This window comes from Cygnus atratus, chromosome 2 (genome assembly GCF_013377495.2).
Source record: "Cygnus atratus isolate AKBS03 ecotype Queensland, Australia chromosome 2, CAtr_DNAZoo_HiC_assembly, whole genome shotgun sequence".
Lineage (NCBI taxonomy): Eukaryota > Metazoa > Chordata > Aves > Anseriformes > Anatidae > Cygnus > Cygnus atratus.
In genome coordinates this window covers 34302530-34324626 of record NC_066363.1, presented here as the reverse complement: position 1 = coordinate 34324626, position 22097 = coordinate 34302530, and the positions used below count along the sequence as shown (strand labels likewise).

The 22097-nt window shown below is 39.3% G+C and overlaps 1 protein-coding gene across 1 annotated transcript in view; it reads right to left on the bottom strand.

Annotated features, from left to right (window-relative positions):
• STK31 (serine/threonine kinase 31) overlaps window positions 1-21711 on the bottom strand; it is a 36462-nt gene extending 14751 nt beyond the window's left edge. The window contains exons 1-14 of the mRNA XM_035562499.1: window positions 21684-21711; window positions 21517-21569; window positions 19953-20051; window positions 18740-18814; window positions 17898-18056; window positions 16140-16495; window positions 14397-14607; window positions 12444-12553; window positions 11474-11633; window positions 6732-6854; window positions 3976-4155; window positions 2290-2406; window positions 1141-1260; window positions 504-635 (exon numbers count right to left, since the gene is read on the bottom strand). Of these exons, the coding sequence (XP_035418392.1) occupies window positions 504-635; window positions 1141-1260; window positions 2290-2406; window positions 3976-4155; window positions 6732-6854; window positions 11474-11633; window positions 12444-12553; window positions 14397-14607; window positions 16140-16495; window positions 17898-18056; window positions 18740-18814; window positions 19953-20051; window positions 21517-21569; window positions 21684-21711 (1923 nt within the window). The remainder of the gene's footprint in view (window positions 1-503; window positions 636-1140; window positions 1261-2289; window positions 2407-3975; window positions 4156-6731; window positions 6855-11473; window positions 11634-12443; window positions 12554-14396; window positions 14608-16139; window positions 16496-17897; window positions 18057-18739; window positions 18815-19952; window positions 20052-21516; window positions 21570-21683) is intronic.
• Between the last annotated feature and the right edge of the window lie 386 nt (window positions 21712-22097).

Sequence of the window (22097 nt, the reverse complement as noted above, 5' to 3'; positions counted from 1 at the left end):
ACCCTGCAGAGTGATGAGTGTCCCAGGCATTACAGAAAAAGTAAATCACACAACCAGCAGGGTAAAAACAGCAGGACCAGACTATGCAGTACTTCGCAGTGACGGCCACCAGAGGGACCCCTTCCCTTTCCTTCCCAGAACGGCTCCTTTCAGAGCTGTCCCAGACTTTACAGCAGCTGCATTTTGCGAAGGATTTCCCATGATTTTTAAGATAGTGTTACCTAACTGCAGTTCCTAGCTTGACATGAAGAAAATGCAGGTATTTAGCTCCTCACACAGCTAGTTAAAAGCATCGGTAGTGTGGCTAGGGACTGAAAAAAATGTCTATATAAAGTTAAAAGCAAATTCAGCTCCAGCAACTAAGTCTTGACTGAAGGGACACTTGAAGAACGTATCTTTGAAGCACAGAAGGCAGAAACTGTTCCATGTAGTTACCACTGATTTGGACAAAGTTCATGTTCCTAAACGAATCTGAAATAACAAAAACCGTAACGTTTTCATACTTCCTCAAGGTTGTTCTTTTCAGCCAGTTTCCATCTTAAATGGGCCTTCAAGCTTTTCACAGTTTTTTTAATTGATAATAAGTTGTCAATATTAGGACTTTTATTCAGCCATTCCTCAGCTTGTTTTTTGAACTAGGAAAAAAAAACAGAAAAACATTCAAGCATTCTGTTTTAATATGCTTTAATCCAATACATTAGAGAAACTGCCCTAAGCCTATCTGAATTCAGTTTTCAGGGTTTTTCCCACAAAATAGTGTTTTACTGTGTTTCGTTTTAATGACATTAACAACCTCCTGGAAGACACTCTACTTAACCTTAGCTCCCTTAAGTTACATACTACAGATTTGTAATGAATCCAGAGATTCCAGCTTCCATCATTAAAAAAAAAAAGACAAGAAAACCACACAAACACACCATGCTTTGCATTTAGCTGAAACGAAGCCTTGGCTGAGGTAACGCACAACTGTTATTCTCAAACTTTAACCCAACCAATCTCTCATCACCAACTTACACCTAGAATTTCCATTATAAAATTAGAAGAGAAAAAACAAAAGTGCATCTTTTAAAAAAGTGTCAGAAAGTGCTACTAATACAGGTCAGTGTGACAGTGTGACAGTCAGAAATAAGGTAAACTAACCTCAACACTGGCCAAGTATCTGTTCTGTATGACAGTGATCAGATTCTGCTCTTGACGTACTTTATGCACAACTTTACTGTATGCACTCGTAATTATTCTCTTCTCTGCCTCACCATGCTCCTAGATTGAATTATAGACACAGAGTGATATTAAAGATTGAGTCATTCTTCATTCATACAATCAATGTTCCATATGTAAAACCTTTACTGAGAAATTCCACTGTTACTGGAAAAACTTGTCTATCAGTTTTTCTTCTTCTTAAAGACGACGAAAGGAGAAATTAGCAAGTCTAAGAGTTCATCCAACAGTTTCAGGAAAATAAAATTCATCAGCACTTCCATGCAGAGGATCTATTTCATATTCCACATGCTATGAAGGAATTTTTTTCATTTAATGTTTTTGAGGATAGAACGGTTTAATAGATATGAAGCATCAAATAAGTAACCATTCTTGCAAAGGAGTCACTGGTTCTGTTGCAGATAGTAGTCAGAAGCAGGATAAACTGTTGGTGTGCTGTTCTATGGTTAGAGGACAAATTCAACATTTGCTGGTCATTCTCTGGCACACAAGGGGCTCACTGCAGAGACAACGCAAGTACCTCGAAGAGTCAGCAAAAGAAAACCGAGGAAACACTGAACAGGAAAGGTAAAGAACTGGAGAAAAAGTTAACGCAAGCATCAGAAAAAGACTCCCAGTGAGGCAAAAACACTTGCTCCATGCAAAAAGGAGATGTATAGCATTTTGTCACTAAGACTGGAAACAGAAAGTTTATCCATAAACATCCACAAGATGCAACAGAAACTTACTTATCTGTATTTTCAGCACAAGCACCAAAACTCAGAGCACCTCAAAGAAACGTATGAGCTTCTCTGTGCATACAGAGGGAAGCACCGGTTTTCTCAGTATCTCTTAGTTAACTAAGTCACAGAGTTGAGTTCCTGTAACCCCAATCTGTCCTCTGCCTGTTGCCTAGAAAACATTATTTTCTCTCTAAGGAGCAACCTTAGTGACTTTTTAATCATACTTCCACACAGAAAAAAAAAAAAAAAAAAAGCTGTTCTGTAGTGAACAAACTTGTCTGGTACGGTAAGAGAAGCCTTAAACTGAAATCAAAGATGTATAGAACATACAGAAATGCTTAGAACTTACTGTTAAGTCAGTCTTCAGTTCTTTGCAAATATTCAACTCGGCCTCTTTGAGAACGTCATCCACATTGACAGCCACTTCCTCTAAATCTGAAGATGCTTCTGATGACAGGTCAAAACACTTCAAAAAAAAAAAACAGCCATGTAATTGAAAGTTAGAACTTAGCAAGAAGACAGCAAGAACAGGCAAAAAAATACAAAGAACGAGCACTACTGGAAACCTAATCAGAATTCCTGTCAAATATCACCTTTAACTGCCTGACACTTGAGTGATATAGCAATTTCTAGAACGAATGTAGCCATGATCCATCAAGCAAAAAGTTGAATTGTTCATGGAAAAGTTCAGGTTTGAAACACGTAAATGAGTTTATCATTACATTAGCAAACTTTAGTCACTTCTGTACTTCAGTCACTTGCACACATGCAGAATAGCACTTTGAGTTGCACACAGCAAGCACGCAAACCCACCTGCACGTAAGTATGTTTTCCTAGTCTAGTAACTAACATGGTTATAAATATCTGCAAGTAATTCATAAACATTATGCTGCACACAACATGCACCAAGCTCACGCTGCTACTGAACAGCATTTACCATGAGGTTAAGGCACACTGTTACTCATAACATCTGGCCACTGTAAATGGTCTGGGTAAAACAAAATGCAAAATGCAGAAATCTATTCACTACAAAATGGTACAACACTGATGGATTATACACAATTCACGCGGGCAGGAAGGTTACACTGATACTATCTGAGAATATTTACACATGAGAGTGCAACAGAAAAGGCAATCAAGGAAGCTGGGTCTGCAGGAATAATGAAAGAGCAGCTTACAGTCTTCTCAGTAAGATTAAGAGTTCAAAACTCAGCAAGAACACAGGTATTAAGCACAGAAGCAGAAAGTCACTTCCCAACTTTGCACCTTCTTTACAAACAGAGCTCAATGATAAAAGGAGGTAAACTGTGGAAGTGGGTTAAGACAAATACCAGGTGTAGACATACTTGCTTCAATGCTCCCAACTTTCTACAACTCAGATCAAAAGAGCCCAAGCAGCCATGTGGTATTTCAGCATCAAATATTGTAGGAAATGCCAATAAAAATGGGCAATTTATTTGCATAAGTTCTCCACATTCAGTGTTTCAAATGAGAAAAAAAATTATGTATTTGCCTGCAACCTGTATCTAGACCATTTTGAGTCAGATTGGCTTCTCCAATAATGTTAAGTTCTCATTTACAGCGCTCTCTCATCTCTTTTAGCAGCATTTATGAACTAGCATCTATTAAAATCTTAAATATTTCTATCCAAAGGCTACTTGAAGAGACTAATGGAAGTATTTCAGTCACATAAGGATTAGATAGAGTATTAGATGTACTAGACAGAGTTATAGTTGCATAAAAGCACTGATCTTTAGACAAAAGACATCCTTTCACATGCAAGCATAAACCCTCACTTAGTACCAGCTCACCGCAAAGGTATGCTAAGCACAGAGATAAATTAGCACTCTGCTCTTCAACACACGCCTTCTCCCCCTGCAAGGAGGCGCTGACATGTAGTTCCACTGCTCATATGCACAGGCTCCCTGCCATAGACAGCTGTCCCTACTAACGACTACTGCACACAAGCTTGGTTAGATACAGTGTCATGCTTCATCTTTTTCTGTGACAGGAGAAGTGGACTTACTTGACTTACCTTTAAGATACCACTGAACAAGTCAATGAGAATTTGCAAAGCAGCATCTGTATCGTTTCTGATGTGAACAAACTCCTCCGTTTCAGCACACTTCCATTTAAAGAACTGTTGAAACACTTCCTCAGAGTCATTCACTTCACAAACTTGACCATACACCATCTCCAGAGAAACAGACAATTCCTGTGCATCAAGCAAAGCAAACAAAAACAGCAGGTTGGCAAGCCAAAAGAATTTTGTGACAGTATACTACAGATAAAAATCAAGACATCTAATGCGGAAAGACTTGGTACTACCTCCTGACATAACATTATTTCTATTACAAAATCCTTTCTGCATTAAGTGAGGTATTTTTTATATTCCACTTTCATATCTAGTAGCAGCACATCTATCAGAAAGCATAATGCAGAAAAGGATCTCACATTACAGGGTCTGATTCTCCCTCCAAAACACAGAAAGAAAAAACACCACAAAAAGCTTAGCAGATCATATCATGTCATTCGTATTCTAGTCTCTTCTACCTTATGGGCCGGACTGTGAAGTTAAGCTCATTAGGACAAAGAACAAAAAGGGGTTCAGTTTATAACGCACCAGAAAGCAGCCTTCCATGCAGCTGGGTAGAAGGTCTAACGCTCAAAAATATTTGAGCTGCAATGATGTTTGCATACAACTTGCTATAGCTCAAGAGGTAAAATTGTCCCTACGAAAGGAGATTTGACTGGACAAACCTTTGCTGTTGTAACAATATGCCACATCTTTCAGGCTTACAAAAAGAAGCTAGTCACACCAGAAGAGCACCTGCATGTATTCCATCATACTGTCCTCAAGCAAAAGAGTCTTGTAAGTTAAGTCCCATTTCCTCCCATTTATCTTCCATATGGACATACTTCCCTAAAGCATTAGTACCTTTATCAGCAGGATAACAAGGTACCATACAAAGACTGCTCAATGGCCCACATGTACACAAACCAGTCTCCTAAGTGTGACAACTCAAGTTAGGAGGAACAAGCCACTGTAGGCTTCACTGTGCAGCAGAGGAAACACATGCTTACAGGCAGCTAACATGGAACAGCTGACAACTGTTCAGCTCATACCCCAGCCTGCTTTGGAGTAACTTACATACATATCCATACTCTCAACGTTCCTCTTAACCAATGTAATATTACCGCTTGGAAAGCGTGCAGCTAAACCCAACTGCTTGTTTCAGTCCCAGTCAGTTGGACTCAGCTGGGACTGAAGCTGTTGGAGTTTGTCTGTAGTTCAGGCCAGCAACGGCTCTTACTGGAAAGCATAAAATGTAAGTCAGAAGAAATGTGCGATGGGGTGGGTTTGCAACACACCACCTCAGTGAGACAGGCATTAGCTCCCAAGCTCCCGTTGTTCTGAGACGCACTGAAAAATATTCTTTTCTCCAGGACAGTACAAGTGTGACCCTCTTCAGCTCTGAAACACGGCAACCAAGGTTCTCACTGGTTTTTGTCAAAGAGGTTATTTCCGTTCTATTTGGGAAAGCTATTCCAATCATCTAGCTTGTAATACAGGAGACGACCTTCAACACACTAAGCTAAAGCACAAAACTCATTTAACACACGGCCACATTTCAGTACTCCTTCAAATATTTTCAAAAAAAAAAACAAACAAAAACTATTACAATTTCACTGCAGTACAATTATCCAGAGGATGTTTAATGTCTGCCACCTACTGGATTAGCACAGCATAACCTTTAAACACACACTACAAACACACCACAGTTTTCCTGTTTGAAGGAGCAGGATCTATGCAGGGTCTCCAGTGATAGAAAGCCATGAAATGCTACTCATCTAAACTCTAATTAGATGCTCATCTGCATATCAGACTAGCACCAAAAGTAAGTGCATCAAAACATACTTGAATGGCGTTTAAAAAGAATTCCACACTTTACTTCTATTAATACTGCTCCAACCTTACACAACTCTGCACGCTGCCTGTAACTGGGGTGTTTTTCATAGGAACCCAATCTTGTACGGGCGTAGGAGAATAAGCCTCCAGAATTTGTACAGACAAGCTGTTAAAACTATTGCTAACCTTTTTCCCCCCTCCAAAAACGCTTGCATGATCAAAATAAAAGCAAGCAGTATTTCTGAAGTTTAAAAGAAGACGACAATGTATTTCTAATAACAACACCCAGAAACACCAGTTTGTCCGTCTCCTCATTTACTCCCCCACTTTCTGCTGTTGGGTTCACTGGGCGAGAGAAGGGGAAGAAGAGAGAAGATAGGGGGAGAGGTAGAGAGATGACAACTCCCAGTATCGACGTGACATTCTGTACTGTTTAATGTGCCTCTTAGACAAAAAATGCTTTAACCACTCTGCACTTTGCCATACTAGTCCAAACTACACAGCCAACTTAACAGAAAGAGCTAGGACAGCTTATAACCCAACCATGAAATGCATTGACTTGTTAACTGTAGGTTCTCTCTAATGCTCGCCTTCTAAGTTTTCCGTGCTTTGTGAATTTGTTAGTCACCAAACACAGCACAGTAAGAGAAAACTCTTGCCCAAACCCAAGATAATTTCCTTCTAGAAACAAAACACCCCGAAGACCACGATCACAAGTAATATTGAGAACGACATGTGTCAGATCTACAACTTACCTCAGAAGTATAATCTAAAGCTTCATCTGCTGCTGTTGAGGTCCCTAACTATAGGGCATTTAACATTTAAGAAACATCTCCAAAGGTTCTCAGTGTTTCAGAATTAGTAAAAAGCTCCTGCCCTACCTGCAACATTCTTGAGTGCTCAGAGAGGAACAGCTGATCCACTTCTGAAATAAATTCATTAACTGCAGAATACAACTTCTGCTGCACCTCATTTCTCTTGATAATCAATTCAGCTCTTTCATCCTATGCAGAAGGAAAAGCAAATGAGCAACTCACACCCAGATTCCCCCTACACAGAGTGACAGAAAAAAGCAGTAACCGTGTAATATACATAGTACACAACTGATGAGAATGAATGAAAAAAATAATTTGCTTTTGACATCTACTCTAACAAAATATGTAATACATCTGTAATATGAGTATGTATACACAAACAGGTTCAGAGTTTTTGAATCTACTTTATCCCATGAAAGCTTAGAAGATGACTAAATCAAGTGTTTGTAAGTATCCAAAGAAGAGACTAGAAACCTTTTGTCGGTAACAGACGAATGAATTAGATCCAATGGTTGGTCAGTGAAAAATGGACAAACTAGCTATGAATAAAAACTCAGGTTGCAGCATACACCATTTTAAAACTTAAAACCCATACTAGCAATTGGGCAGATATTACTCAGCCAGACAGTAACAGACTAAATTAAGTTCTACCACAGAAGTTAAACACAAAGTATTGTTTCTGCAGTTAAAAAAAAAAAAAAAAAAAGAATAAAAAGGCAGAAAAACAACAAAAATTATTTAATAGACACTTCTGCACTTTCTGACATCTCTGGTAACCAAAAGCGCACACAGTTTTTACAGACGTCTTGCTGTTTTATGCATGTAAGACATGAGCCAGCTTGAGAAAGAATATTTAACACACTGCATAAAAAAATGTATAAGGATGCCTTGCCATAAAGAATACTTTCCAAGACAAATTTCCGCAAACTACTGCTTCAAAAACTAGAGCAATGGAGACTTAAGTGCAGTAAAAGACTCAACCAAGCAACCAAATTCCAGGTAATACTAGTCCAAAAACTAAGTAAATTCAACAGTCTACAAAGGACAGAATGACACTCCCAGGAAGTCAACGCACAGCTCAAGAGCCACAGGACAAGTCTCCTTCCTCAGTCTGCCGTTTAAGTGGGTACACACAACAGTTCATGCCTCATGGAACACCTGCTACATAACTTCAGAAAGCATTAAGCATTTTAGAAGCATTTTACAAGAAAGCATTTTACGTTTATAGAAGTACTTTGCAAAGACTTAAGCTCATGACAACAACAGAATTAAAACTCCTTTAGAACAGGATGAAGACTTCTCAAACTACACCTAAAAAATTTATTCTGTGTCTCAATCAATCTCACACCTCTCAACAAATGAGCAAAAAAAAAAAAAACATCACCCCAACCACCAGACCTAGTCATGCCAAATGCCCATCTAGCTTATTTTGTTTCAGAGAGCTCCAGCAATGGGGTTATTACAGAAGACTGTAAAAGCAGGATATGCATGGTGCAGTCACCTCATCAATGCTTTCTTGCTTTAAAGACCTCAAGACAAAGATGCATCCCCTTGCACAGATACTTTCTAATCCACTTTTTGAGCCTATTTCTACTTTTGACCTCAGTTTTTGGCTTTCTTTAGTGCAAATTACTACTTTGCAGTACATGAAATAGTTAAAACTAGCTCTGGCATCAGCACCTTCATTAATTGCTCCCCAGCTTTTTCTTTTTATATTAAACAACTAAATAATAAATATATTATTATATGTATACTACAGTCTTCAATAAAGCAAATCTTGAATCAGCTTCTAGTTCTAAACCATAAATTAAGCAACACTCCATAAAATACTGCAATGTCTGAATATACGGTATTTTTGTCACATATATACACTGCGTTATCCGCCTATATTGCAATTAGGGCAATTTTAATCATTTGTGTTTCTTCGTCTGTAAGGCTGCCATCCTGCCAGTAAAGTTTTGTAAGAGAGCTGGTTACGTGATCAACACCAATATCCCTCCCATTTGAGTACGTATCCTTCCTATACTGAGCACAGAATTTACATCAAATTCTATGATTATTTTTGGAAACATTTTAAAAGTACTTTCACTCCAGAAGAACTACCTTTGTTATTTTTATACAAACCATGCGCAAGGACTACCTCAGTTCACTGATTATCTTCTTACGTTTCCAAGACATCCACTACATAAATACCTTATTCAGGAACAAATAATTCAGTCATCTTCAGTTGGGGGTAGCATCCAGACATGAAATTAATTCAATTGATTCAAAAAATTCTTCATTAAAGAAATGAATAAAAATATCAAAAAGAATAAAACACAAGAATACCACCACTACACATTTCAAAGATTAAAAAAACAAACAGGAGTAGTAATCAAGTTAAACCAGCACTAACAAACTATGAAACCCCAGAAAATGAATATCGAAATGCCATTTTCTCTACATTCAAATTCTGTTGGGTTTACTCACCTGCAATATCATTTAAGATGTATCACATTTCTCCTAAGGCAAGACATTTGCTCCTAAGAGCTTACAAAGGAGACTTGGGATAGGTAAAGAGGGAGGTTAAAGGAGTAGCACATTGCTTACGCACCAAAGAGCGAGATTTAACTTTGCAAAGCCAATTTTGACAGATAAATTGACAGATTAAACAGAATTAAAACAGTCTGTTATAGTTTAATAGCCAGCTATTTCACCCATCTGTTTGGGTTCACTAGGCTTCCCCGGGTACCTCATTTTAACTAAACAGGAAACAGAGTTAGTGCAACCAAATATGTTGATGTCACAAACAAAAGTATTTGTTATCTTACCTATAGCGAATATAATTTAAGAAGGGATGACAAGCAGAATAGCAAGCACACCATTTTACCGTGTGCATCTTGGACAGTTATTGTATTTGAAAATACCGCAACGAAGACTCTAGCACGTTATAGCACATAAAATAGATTTTAAACTAAAAATGATTCTCACAGGGAAAAAAAACCCAACACCTACACTGTATGCTAAAAACAGGACAACATTCGTAGCACAAGATACTCGTTTATTTCAGGTTAATTACCCTAGCTTTAGCAGGATGCCACCAAAGCTCATATTATGCACACTTCACCTCCCAAAATCTTCAGAATACTTGAGACATGTTCTACAAGACCCTTGAAATGTCCTGCTTCCAGCTACTACCAATCCATCTTAAAAAATAAATTAATTCCCCAGGGAGATCTACACTTAGGCACACTTTCCCATTTGCAAATGCTTTGCAGTTCTTGGGCGCTCTGGCGGACACCTGACACTTAGCAGAATTCCTGTCTTCTCTACATTTCCCCAATTTAAAATAGTTGTGACACTACCATGACAACTTTCCCTCTTCAGACAGCAGGAATTTTCAAAAACCATGGCATGCTCTTGAAAAGTCTTAAGATTTTGTGCTGCCATTCACTTCTGCTTTAGTTTAGGCAAGCAAGAACAATGTCAGAAGTGGAGGAAGGGGTTCATTTCTAAACAAAGCCAGGCTATATGAGGTCACACCTCCCCAACACAAACACATGGCTAAAAAAACACATGGAAAAGCATAGCGTTGCATTTCCATAGTATTTCAACTATTTTAACAGTGTAACACACTATCAGGCATCCTACAGACATCACTTCGTTGTCAGCGGCCATTCACAGCTAAAAGGGCTGGCAATATTAAGACAGTCTAACATATTCCAACAAATATGTCCATCAGAAAAACCTCAAGCACTCTTCACTCTTCTCATTATGTTTCTCAGGGAAGAATGCTACTTGGCGGGACTGTCAACTCAGAGAAGGAAAAAGGAAAAAAAAGAACTAGCTATTCTTCTATACATTACTGGCCTATACAAGGCAAGGCCAAAATATCACGTCTGCATTAACAGCTTAATGTTGTCGTGTTTTAACATCTTAGTTTTTAGTAAATAAAAGAACCAATTTTCACCTACAGCAACTGAACGTATGTCACGCTACAGTTGTTTTAATACCTTTCCCTGCACAAACAACAAAAACAGAACTTAATTCAGATCTCCACGTGGCTTATTATCTTTTAGTCTATTTCATGCGCTATTAAATTCAGTGCAATGCAGCAATTTCTCCTAAGCAAAGATGTTTAAAAGGGTTTAGGTTATAGGTGAAAATACTCGTAGGTATTTGCTGTCATTGTCCCAGCTGCACAGCTACCTTCCCCTCCCTGCCTTACCACAATGCCTGCCACAGAGCAGGCGACCCTCCTGTTCTCAGAAGCAGCACCTCCTTACAAGAGAGACACAGTACATAAGCATTTTTATCATCACAGCCATTTCTACGTACCCAGGCAGGCTTGTGCTGATTGTTGCTGCTGGAAAGCTACACTAGATGGCATCTTTCCCCTGTACAAGCCCATCTTCCAACACAACTGCTGTTTGCATACTGCTCTCCCTGCACATCTCCGTGGGAGGGAAGCACATACTAGTGTAGTGGCATGCTCCTTTATGAAAGGTTTTCAGGATACACCAGCTGCACAGCTAAAGTGTTTTTTTTGTTTTTGCTTTTTTTTTTTAAACTATTACAGAAAATAAACCCTTTAGCCACCATGCTCTGATGTCTTCATAAAAATCGCGGGTGTCAAAAAGTCTGCATTTAACAGAAAAATAACACTCCATAAATATAGCATCTGTGACAAAGGTAGCAAAGCTCTGATGCTGCCTGGCAGAGGTTTCCATTCTGTGCTCATGATATCAAGCTACACTTACAAGACTAAAATACTCTGTAAACAGCTATTAAACTACAGTGTTTGTGACAAAAAAATAATTCCAACCTACCACGTTTTGGCATAATTGAATCATCTCTTGAGCCAAGTCATACTCTGTCCAAAGCTCCTGCAATTTTTCCAAGGAACACGGAACGGTGAGACATCCTTCTGTAACCACTTTTATGGCTTGTGAAAGCTGCTCCCCAAAACCAGCATTCTTTTTTGCGTGCCTAAATTGTAAGGAAGAAACAGCATTGTACCCAGAGAATACCTTTTCACCAGAACTCGAGCATTTTAAAAATCAATGCTATTTAGACCTCTTCAACATAAGGATCTTGAGATAGCACCTGCCATGTTAACCTAGTTTCCTCCACAAGGCAGTAGCAGCAAGTTGACTCACTCAGCTGTTAGTCCCTTTTTTGAGGAAGGAGGAAGTACCAAGAATACATTCATTATACCTCAGTATTAACATGACTCTATATGGAAATTCTCTCTTGCTCTTAATTTCTCTTCTGTCTCATTTCCTCCCCTAGCAATTTCTTCATTCATCTGTCACAAACATATAAACCAATGTATATTACATAGCGCCCTTCTTAAACCTTCTTAAAGGTTTTGTCCCTTCTTTTAAAACTTGAGGGGCAATTTTGGCTACCCAGTGAGACACCTCTATCAGCAATACAGAAACCTAGAGGGACTTGTGACTGCCCAGGTACTTTTAACAATTAGCTGTGTTTACTAATGAGCATTTTCCTTTAAGAAGGAATTAAAAGATCTTTTAACAGCTGTGGCAAAAAAAAGAAAGTTAACTGAAGTCATCTGATGAGCATTCAGAAGCAGGCAACACAAATTCCAATGTGACAAAAATCTTAGGTTTCAGTCTTGGTCTTGGGAAAGGGTTTTTCCCAAGCTCTGTACAAAACACTGCCTTTTTTTTTTTTAAGCAAAGTACCTGGGAAACGAAAAGCATGCTTTCAAGAGATATCAAGAGATAAACAGGGCAATGACAAAATGTACTACTTTAGAAACAAATAAACACGTACCTAATTTCTTTCAACACTTTCACATTAGCAGCCAAACTTCTCATTTTTGTTCCAATGTAATTACGGAAGGTTTCCTCAAAACGTTCAGCAGTTTGCCTGGATGCTTCCTTCTCTCCCTGAATCATTCATTGATTTTGGAGCAATGTTTCAGAAAAAGAGGTAAAAGAGAGTCAGCTGGGGTTACTAACATGCAGACCATAATTTAGACTTTTAAAAAACAGTTTAAAAACAAAGAGACACAGCTAGACATCTTTGAAACACTAACAAAATCCCTAGAAACACATGAACCAGTGAGAATTTTTTTTTGAATAGCTTCGTAGAGTTGACAGTTCATTTTCTTCCTTTTGTTTCAGTAGTGATGTGTTTAAGCATGTTTCTTCAATTACTCCCCATTTGCTAGCAACTTTTCAGACAGTAAGGAATTGTTTTGAACACACAGGTATTTTTCAGCAAGGAAAATTTAGGGAAGTTCAGGACCACATTCAACTCCTTAGTCTCATAACCACACCTCAAAACAGTGCAGAAATAACTCTTGCCGTACGTACAACCATCCTGACCTTCCCACAAAGAATTTTCTCAGAACAAAAGGTAAAAACAAGAAAACCCCCGTTAGGCTGTATTCCTCAAAGGACTGCCTAAAGTTAAAAGTGCTTGCTCTCATACTACTGAAAAGTTCTTATAAACCCCATTTTAGGTAATGATATAATCTTTTCCCAAAAAAAAAAAAAAAGACCAAAAAAACACATCACCACTCCTGCACAGAAGGATTTAAATAGTTTTGTATTAACTGATGAACATTTAGAGTCTCACAACAGTAGGGCATTTTTGAAGTACCCCTCGAAGTGGCAACCACCTCTTCTAAAACACATCATTGCCTACTTCAGTGTTTTTAGCTGGGAGCAAAGATTGTCATACTTCGAACATACACAACTTTTCCTTTTAAAGCAGCTCACTTGCAGTCAGCACAAAAAAGCAACTAAACCTTGTAGGAAGCAGCTTAAAAAAATCATCAGGATATAGAAAGTAGATGTTTTTAAGAATTCCTTGAATTCAGGTAACTTTTCTTGGCTGCAGACCCATATCCTGTTGTTTGTAAATTCAGTTTGCAGAGGAGTACACAACACAGTAACTTTACTCAATGAAGAATCTGTACGGTAATAGGTTAGGCAGTGTATGTAGAAACACAGGTATTCTAGGCAGAGGTAACTGAGCAGCAAAGCTGGTTGGTTGTGAGTAGTTTTATTACCCCAAGAAAAAATAGGAAAGAGCTGTGAGCAATCTTAGGTTTGGGGTTGTCAGATTGCTAAAATGGCAGATTCTCCTCTCTTACCTATACAGGTAAGAGTTTGCAGATTTTTCTCAACTCATGCAAGAGCAACATCCTTTCACACAATCTCTTTCTCTGTACTGCTTTTTATCACACGCAGAATTTTAAGCCTACTGGTAACTAAGTACTGGGCTTCTCACATAGCATTAGGTAGGAACTTCCCCTGGAAGAAACATAATTATGTGGTATCTGCATCTTTTCTATTAAGCAACAATTAAGGAAACAAACATTTTTATCCAGTCCTAAAACGCAACAGCTGCAATGATTCTGTGATGCTTCGAAATTTTCAGCCCAACATCCAGAAAGTTGTTTTAGCCTTTAAGTCATGAAAAAAGGCACGGACGACATCCTTATAAACAAAGCATGTTTGTCATCACAAAGTGCAGAACTCCAAGCTCAAAGCGAACACCTAGATCCAAACCAGCAACTGCAGCAGCAAGCTGGTACACACACCAAGGCAGGGCAGCCTGGACTGCCGCAGAGGTGGTAACACATCGCCAGCATCTCCCTGCACAAGCGGGAGCTGAGTCTTTGGTCAACCAGTGAATCCTGTTGGATTCCAAACAGCAGTGCACAGCCCTGACAGCAGTATGAAGAAACCACATCTGCAACCAGGAAAGAAGCACCTTCTTTGCAATTCCACATACCTGAAGTTCACCTTTCAGCTGCTCAACTTGCAGCTCTAGTTCCTTCTGCCTCCTCAAGAGATTTATGTTCTCCTTTCTGAGAGCTTCTTTCTCCCCTTGAAGCTTTTCAATCTCTTCAGCCAGCTTCTGATCTGGTCTTACTTGTGCCAAACTTCTGTTAAGCACTGGGGCTGAAGCTAGCATTTTTTCCCTTTAAAAAAATTCAGAGAAATTAAAAAGAACCCACTATGATGTGTATTTTTTCATGCTACGGTAGTTTCAGTAACCACAGAACACCACGAAAAGACTGTAAGAGCATCTACACAGTTACTCCTTAATTCTTTACCATTTTTTACCCCTCTCAACTCTTCAGAGACTGTTACGCAAACAAACAAAACCAGCATACACACATCATTTGAAGACAATCCTTCCTATGTTTTCACATCACTAAATCAAATGTCTTTCCCATCCAAAAAACATCTTACGGTACCACACTGCATACCCAGAAAAGCCAATGTCCATCATATTTCAAGTCTTCTCCCTACTTTTGCCTCTTTTTAACAAACGGATTTGGAGAATACCTAACTCAGAAAACAGGCCAGATTAACAGTATCCAAGTATTCACAATGAGACACTTTACTATGAACGTGGACTTTTTGGAAGAGCCCCTCATTTCATACTTGTTAATGGCACAGACTTGCCTAAGTCATCTAATTGTAACACCAACTGGAATAGTATGCTAGTATGTGGAAGGGCGTGCCCTCGGGAGCTTCATTAAAATGTCTGAGAAGCTCAAATTATGGAACATAACCCGTTTTTTTTTTTTTTTTCTGGGGGGGGGAGAGGGTGGCTGGAGGGGGAATGTTGTGGGGTGGTTTTTTGGAAGAACATTACTTCTTACATCACTGCACCTCTCTGAATGCCAAGCACCATCTTTTCCACCCACAAACGTCTTCCTCAGCAGCCTGTTACCATGACAATCCTAGCAACTGTAGAACAAGTTTATTTTAAAAGATTTCCGAGAACTGTAACTGCCAACTTACCACTGCCTCTTGTCAATGTAATTACAAGTTGCAGATACATCACTATCCCCTAAAGCTTACTTCAGACTGCAATTGCCGGCTTTATTTCTTATAAGCACACACTGTTACACTCCTACACAAATAAATAACCAAAATATGTTTGTCCTGCTAGGTGAACGTACTTTTACATTACGCATTTGTGTCCAATGAGTTTTTAATACGAGTAAATAAACAGAATAGCTACAAGGAGTCTCAAGGACAAGCATGTGGAAATTACACAGATGCATAAACAAACAGCACTGCCTGTCACTGCAAAATCTTTAAGAGGCCTGATATCTTGCAACCTTCGCTTCCAACTAAGGTTCACTGCATCTCCTTCTCTGTTTAATAGCTGCTACCCCTTCCTTCTTTTTCAAAATCCCATGTTAAGATATACAAGAGAAGTCTCCCTGGAAAACAAATGAGGCAGAACAAGCTACCCAACATGCAACAACACTAACAGCTTTTCTAGAGACTGATGCCCTAATTACAACCACCACACAGACTCAAATATACTTCCCTTCCATTCGGTATCCGTATTAGTAGATGCTGGAGAGACAGAAAATGCACCTTGTATGTTAGATGCTCATTCTCCCCTCCATCCTCACATCTACACACACCCCAGCAACCAAGCTCATCAGGTCACTCACACAAACCTCTCCCTGACACCCCACTGCCTTACTTTGTGGCAAACATACGGTTCCCAGCAATGCTCTCACTCCTTGTGCTGGCAGACATTGGGTCAAAGAGCCCACCTGGACGGCTGCTCAGGGCACGACCAGGCCTGTTCACCCACAGGGGAACTGGAACTTTTATCTTCTGATGTTGGTTTTGCATAACATCTACTTCTCTCCGTTCCTCATCTTCAGCATTTCCTAGAGATCTGCATTTTTCAGCAAACCCTGCCTTGGCCACTTCTTCTCCAATGTCTATTTTCTCACATTCTGCCTGGACAATAATGATACCATCCTTCTGCTTGACCTTCTCTCGTACTTTTATTTCTTTTTCAAAAACTAGGCTGCCCAAGAACTTCTTCCCCTGTAAAACAGAATATGTTCAAGTTGCGTACTGGTCATTCTAAATACTTACTGTTGAAATCAGCCATCTTTCTTCTATGAACGGAAAAAAAAAAAGACATGCTTAAGACCAAAGCCCAAACAGCAGAACAAAATAAAGCTTCCTATGTTTAACACATTTATTCTGAAACAAGGAACATCCGTACAATGACTGTCTCTGATCTAATTTCTGTCAGTGTCAGACCGGACATCAACAGCACACCTCCCTCAATATTCAACTCCAAAGAATTCGGTATCATTTATAGGTGACAAGTCCAAAGACCCACCAACTCTCGAAGGAAGTTGGCAACATAGGGTTATCCAAGTCTTTTAAAGGATACCAGACCAACTATTTAACAGTATTACAAAAATAACGTGGAAAGATATTCGGATTACATTGTTTAACAGCCTTCCAGTACATGGTCTGGAGGCTGAAAGAGAAGAAAGCAACAAGTAAATTATTATGTGCACCTACCTTCTTGAAATCTACCTTACTGAAACCACTCATTCAGAGATCAGGAAATGCCAGAATTGAAGCTGTCATTTTCATCAGTAATAACAAAGCATAACAGCTTTGAAAGACTGGGGAATACGCTCAAGACCTTCGAAAGGCATCCAGCAGAAAGTTAGCTTTCTGCCAAGAGGGTTGTTCCTTTCTGCTCAACTAGTTCTGAATACAAGCTGGTTTTGCTTAAAATTAAGAATGGAAGAGGTTGGAGGCAGGAAAGGGGCATAATTTCAAACAACACAGAGCCAAAAAGAAAGCTTTACCTCAAGTAACAAGAAGTGGTGAAAAAACAAAAGACAGGGAAGCAATACCAGAGATTTTCACCTGTCATAAGCACATTAAGCAAAGCCAACGGGACCACAGAGGAGGAGACCATACACACTGGGTCTTGGGATGTCCTCTGAATAGCACGGGGATATGACAAGGCAAGCAAGACAGCCAGTCCAGCTCTTCTGGCAACTGCTGCTCTCAAGTCACCAGCTGGTGAAGCGTGAGCAGTACCAGTAACAAGCCTAAAGAAACGTAACTTTAGGACTGGAAAATGAGTGGTGCCCAGGAAAAGGAGACCACCACTAGTAAAACGAGACCAAGGGTGCTGAACTTCTATCAGTCCTGTTGGCATCAGCTCCTGAGCCTGCAAAACTGTAAAAGCATATTCTAAAATCACCTCCCAGCACATTCTGAACCAATCTCTAACAAAACATTTTTGTTTTTGGAATATGGCAGGGCAAGAGATCAGGCACTGCTTCACAGCACGCCCCGCTATCATGGTTAAACACCCGTATCTTCTAGAACTCCTCCTGGTGACAGCACGCTGGTATCTGGCATCATGTATTACAAAGCACATCGTCTCAACGCTTCAAAATCTGTCACTCACCTGGTCAAACATGTTTAAGTTCTGATCAGCTGGTATCCGCAGTCCCCAGAGCCTGTACTTCTTGGCAACGCTTGGACATTGTAAGTTTGCTGGAATTTCAACTATTTCTGATCTATTTAGAACCTCTGAATTTCCATAGTCAATGTATAATACCTGACACTGCAACAACAACATAAAATCTAAATAAGCAGAGGCTACAACATGAACCTCCTACAGAAATGTGTGCTGCAAACTAAAATACAAGCATTTTAACAAATGTGCACAATGCAAGTACTACATTTGAGGCAGAGATCAGAACCCTCTACACTAAGCCTAGGATATACCCTTCAGAGGAAGGAACAAAGTCAGAAGAACACACAACTCAGCACCCACCTAAAAACAGAAAACTTTCAGGCAATCTGATGTTTGCAAACCAACCAGCCTGTTCAGGAATTATCATTTTAAATAGGAACTATTACCTGTCTGTGTCAGTCACTTGAAACTGAGGAGTAACCCTTTCAGTGCATTTGCATCAGTGCTAACATGTCACACAAAGACTGCCATTTTCACATCTCAGAAGTTTGAAATTAAATTGTATTGCTTAACAACATGAACTATCACTTGTGAATCTTGTGAAGATGTACAAATGGCACTTCGCAACTATGTCATGTTTTGTGAGTCCTCCCATCAGCAACTTTCAAAACTACAGGTCACTTGAATTTATGCCGTATGTGCATATTCACTGTTTTTTAAATTTATTTAGACAGCAAGGTTAAAACAAAGAGGGATGAATTGCATTTATTTCTATCCTCCTGCATGGAGAGCTGATAAACAAGTAAAAACAGTAAAAATATATTTCCTGCCTTTTCATTGTTGATCACTTGCTGTACCATACATCTGTACCAACATCTGTCTTCAGAAAAACACCCACCATAAATCTGAAAATTAGGAAAAAAAAGATCAGGAATTGCATTCTGAAAACATAAGCATACCTCAAGATGATACTCATAATACATTACAAATCTGCTTTTCACACTCCTAAAATTCTCCCAACAGCAGCATGAAAACAAAGTAATGCATGGTATCCTATCTCTCACAACAGCATATGCTAGCTGCTTCAAAAATATACTCCTCTACTCCACAAACAATAATGTGAAGAGTGCCTTATAACTAGAAAAATATCAATATTTTGTACAGCATGTTCATATATGCATTTTTCTACAAATGTATTGCTACAACATTTTACTGGCATTGACAGCTTAGTAAGCCGAACAAAGGAACATGTCAGGAACCCCACAAATGTGCTGAGTTTACTGTTGATGCGTTTTCTTCCATTTTAAGAGGAATGCAGAAGGTCATTTACCTGCACACACAAACAGTTCAAAGATAAAGCGTTTTATTTAAACCTTATTTTGCAGTAGGCCATCAGAAGTTCACACAAACAGAAGTTACTACCACTCTTTGCAGGCTTATCATATAACTGCTACTAAATACGTTCTTATCTTCTTAAGAGCACTTTTCCTAGCCCACTAATACTACAGGTTTTCATAGGATCTTCCACAATTTTGAGATGGAGCAACGAATCATGTCTCTGAAAAAGCACTGCTCTCTAGTTAAAGATAACCCATAACATACGCTAGATAACAAGAGAATTCAACGTTATTTTTATATATATATATATATATATATATATATATATATATATATATATATATATATATATTTCTTATAGTATTTCCTGAGTGGTTTAACATATATATATACATACATACATATATATATATATATATGTGTATATATATATATATATATATATATATATATACACACACACACATAAATATATAAAATATGGCTGCATAATTTAATTGAAGTCTGAAGTGCAGAAAGAAATAAGACTTGCTCACACAAACCAAGCATTTTCTTTAGGAAAGCCAGCAGTTCTCAAGTATTTGAGAGAATTATGATCCACAACATAATTAAAGATCAAGAAAATACCAGAGAAAATAGCTGCACAAAATTAAAGCTTTTACATCCAGGCAGAAAACAAACTCTACACACACTCAGCCTACGTACCTTGCTAAAATCAGGCTTGCCAAAAATTGCATTAGCCCGAGGACAAGCTTCTGCCAGCACACAACTTAATTTCAAGAGGTCATTACATCTACTGATACCCTAAGAAGTGTAGAGAGAGGGCTTGAGTTATTAACTGTCACTTTTAATAGCTGCTTGATGGCTTACAACAGCCAAAAATTAAATCAAAACAGTTGCACAGCTGTTGAGACAAGTAACGCCCCACCTTAAGCTTTCGATCTTCATGTTTTTGTTGAATTTGCAAGCCTGCTCTCATTTTCCTTCAAAAATAAATGAATGAGAGGCAGGTAACATACCCCAGAAAATAGTTCACAAGAACATTTTTAACAGTTTAATGACCTGATTCGCAGGAAGTTCACAGATCTTATTCATCAATCCTGCCTCACAAATCTCAGTATGTTTGGTGTTCTTTTTCTTCATAATACTAGAAGACATCAGCTTTGGCATACCCCTCATTTTCCTTACTTGCAAGACTTGGGCTTTGGTTCAAGTAAAAGCAGCAGATTCTTTCCAATTACAACTTGGTATCTGAACCACTCACTCTTAAGACTGTCAGTTCCAGTAACATGGCATTTATTAGTTGTCATCCTACTTGTAATTCAAAGCAGAGAATCCAGAGCTCAGAGCAGGAAACAAAGCATTAATGCAAGTAAATATTCTGTTGTCCTCAAAAGCCCACTCCTAACTGTTATACCTTACAATGCTAAATAAGCCACCGTAACAGAGTCTCAGAATCCCAGGGAAGGAATCCAAAGGAGAATGAACCATCATTATTATATTTAAATTTAAAAAAAAAAAAAATCAACTTATGTGTTGTTTTTTTTTGTTTTGTTTTTTTAAAAGGAGGTGTTACATACAGCAAGCAAAGCTTGGTCTCTCTCCCCTAATCCCTATTAACAAGGCAAACGGCAGCACCTCCTGTGACTGGCTCCAAGCTAGGCAGTGCCACCTAACATACGCTAGTTATAGTTCTACAGCCAGCAGACCAAATAGAAAAGGTAACCCTAGGGGCTCCTTCTAGATTTCCCCCCCTCTCTGCCACACCTATTAAGGAAAACTACTCTTTTTCCCCCCCCCTCACTACCCCCTCCTCCAACACCCTCCCGCCCATTTACACAAAACTAGAAGGGAGCTGGTACCTTCAAACCAATTCCCTATTAATTCTGGCTGAAACTGCCCCGAAGGCTCACTTTGGGAAGGGGAATCATCTCCAGCAGGTCTCCAGCTACCTGCTGCAGTATTTTGCATGTAACATCAAATACTTACACACATATTTTTTCTTTTTGCATAGGGACTAAAAAATATTTGTGAAAACCCAGCTACAGTTTAAATGGATGGATAAACAATTCCCTTTCATGTTTCAGGAAAGATGAAGTAGCCAAATTCAGTTTAAAATAGTACAATACTTGGAATTCCAAGATCTAAATTAACATATTTTTTTTAGGACTTGAACGCTACCAGTTGTTCTCACTTCCACAGAAACTGGCCATGTAGGGCAAATAAGATGAAGCACTTGAGTTAAAACCAAGCAGCTCTTGAAATTCACCTGTGCCCAAAACGTTATGGCATCTTCAACGTGGCAGCCCACAACATCTTCAACTTGAGGGAGAAAAAGAACACAAATGGTAAGGAACATTTAAATTATTCTTGAATGTAAGATTATGCTGTTGGTGATGCGGTTTTTTGGTTTAATAGAAACCAGCCTCGCATTACCTTTGCTGCACTCTGTATCTCCATCCATGACAGCAGGTCCTGAGACACCACCACACCCCTTGGGATGTTCCTCACAGACCCTGCCCCAGAGCCCTTCACAGGTCAAAAGCGAGACCCCAAACCCTGCTGCAGCACTCCCCACCACCTCACCCACCCCTTCCTGCTCTCCCACTGCTTGCCGCCAACTCTTCACCAGCGCCACCAACGCGTCAGAGCCCCTTTTCTTTCCTAAAAAAGCGGTTTTTAATCCACGGAGAAGCGCCGCGGGGCAGAACCCCTCCCTCCCTGGCCCGGCGCTACCCGAGGCAGCCGGGCACTGCCGAGGCCGCGCGTGCCTCCGCCGCCACCGCGCATGCGCCCGCCGCCAGCCCCGGTCTGTGAAATGGCGGCCCCGGCCTGCTGAGGGGAGTTTAG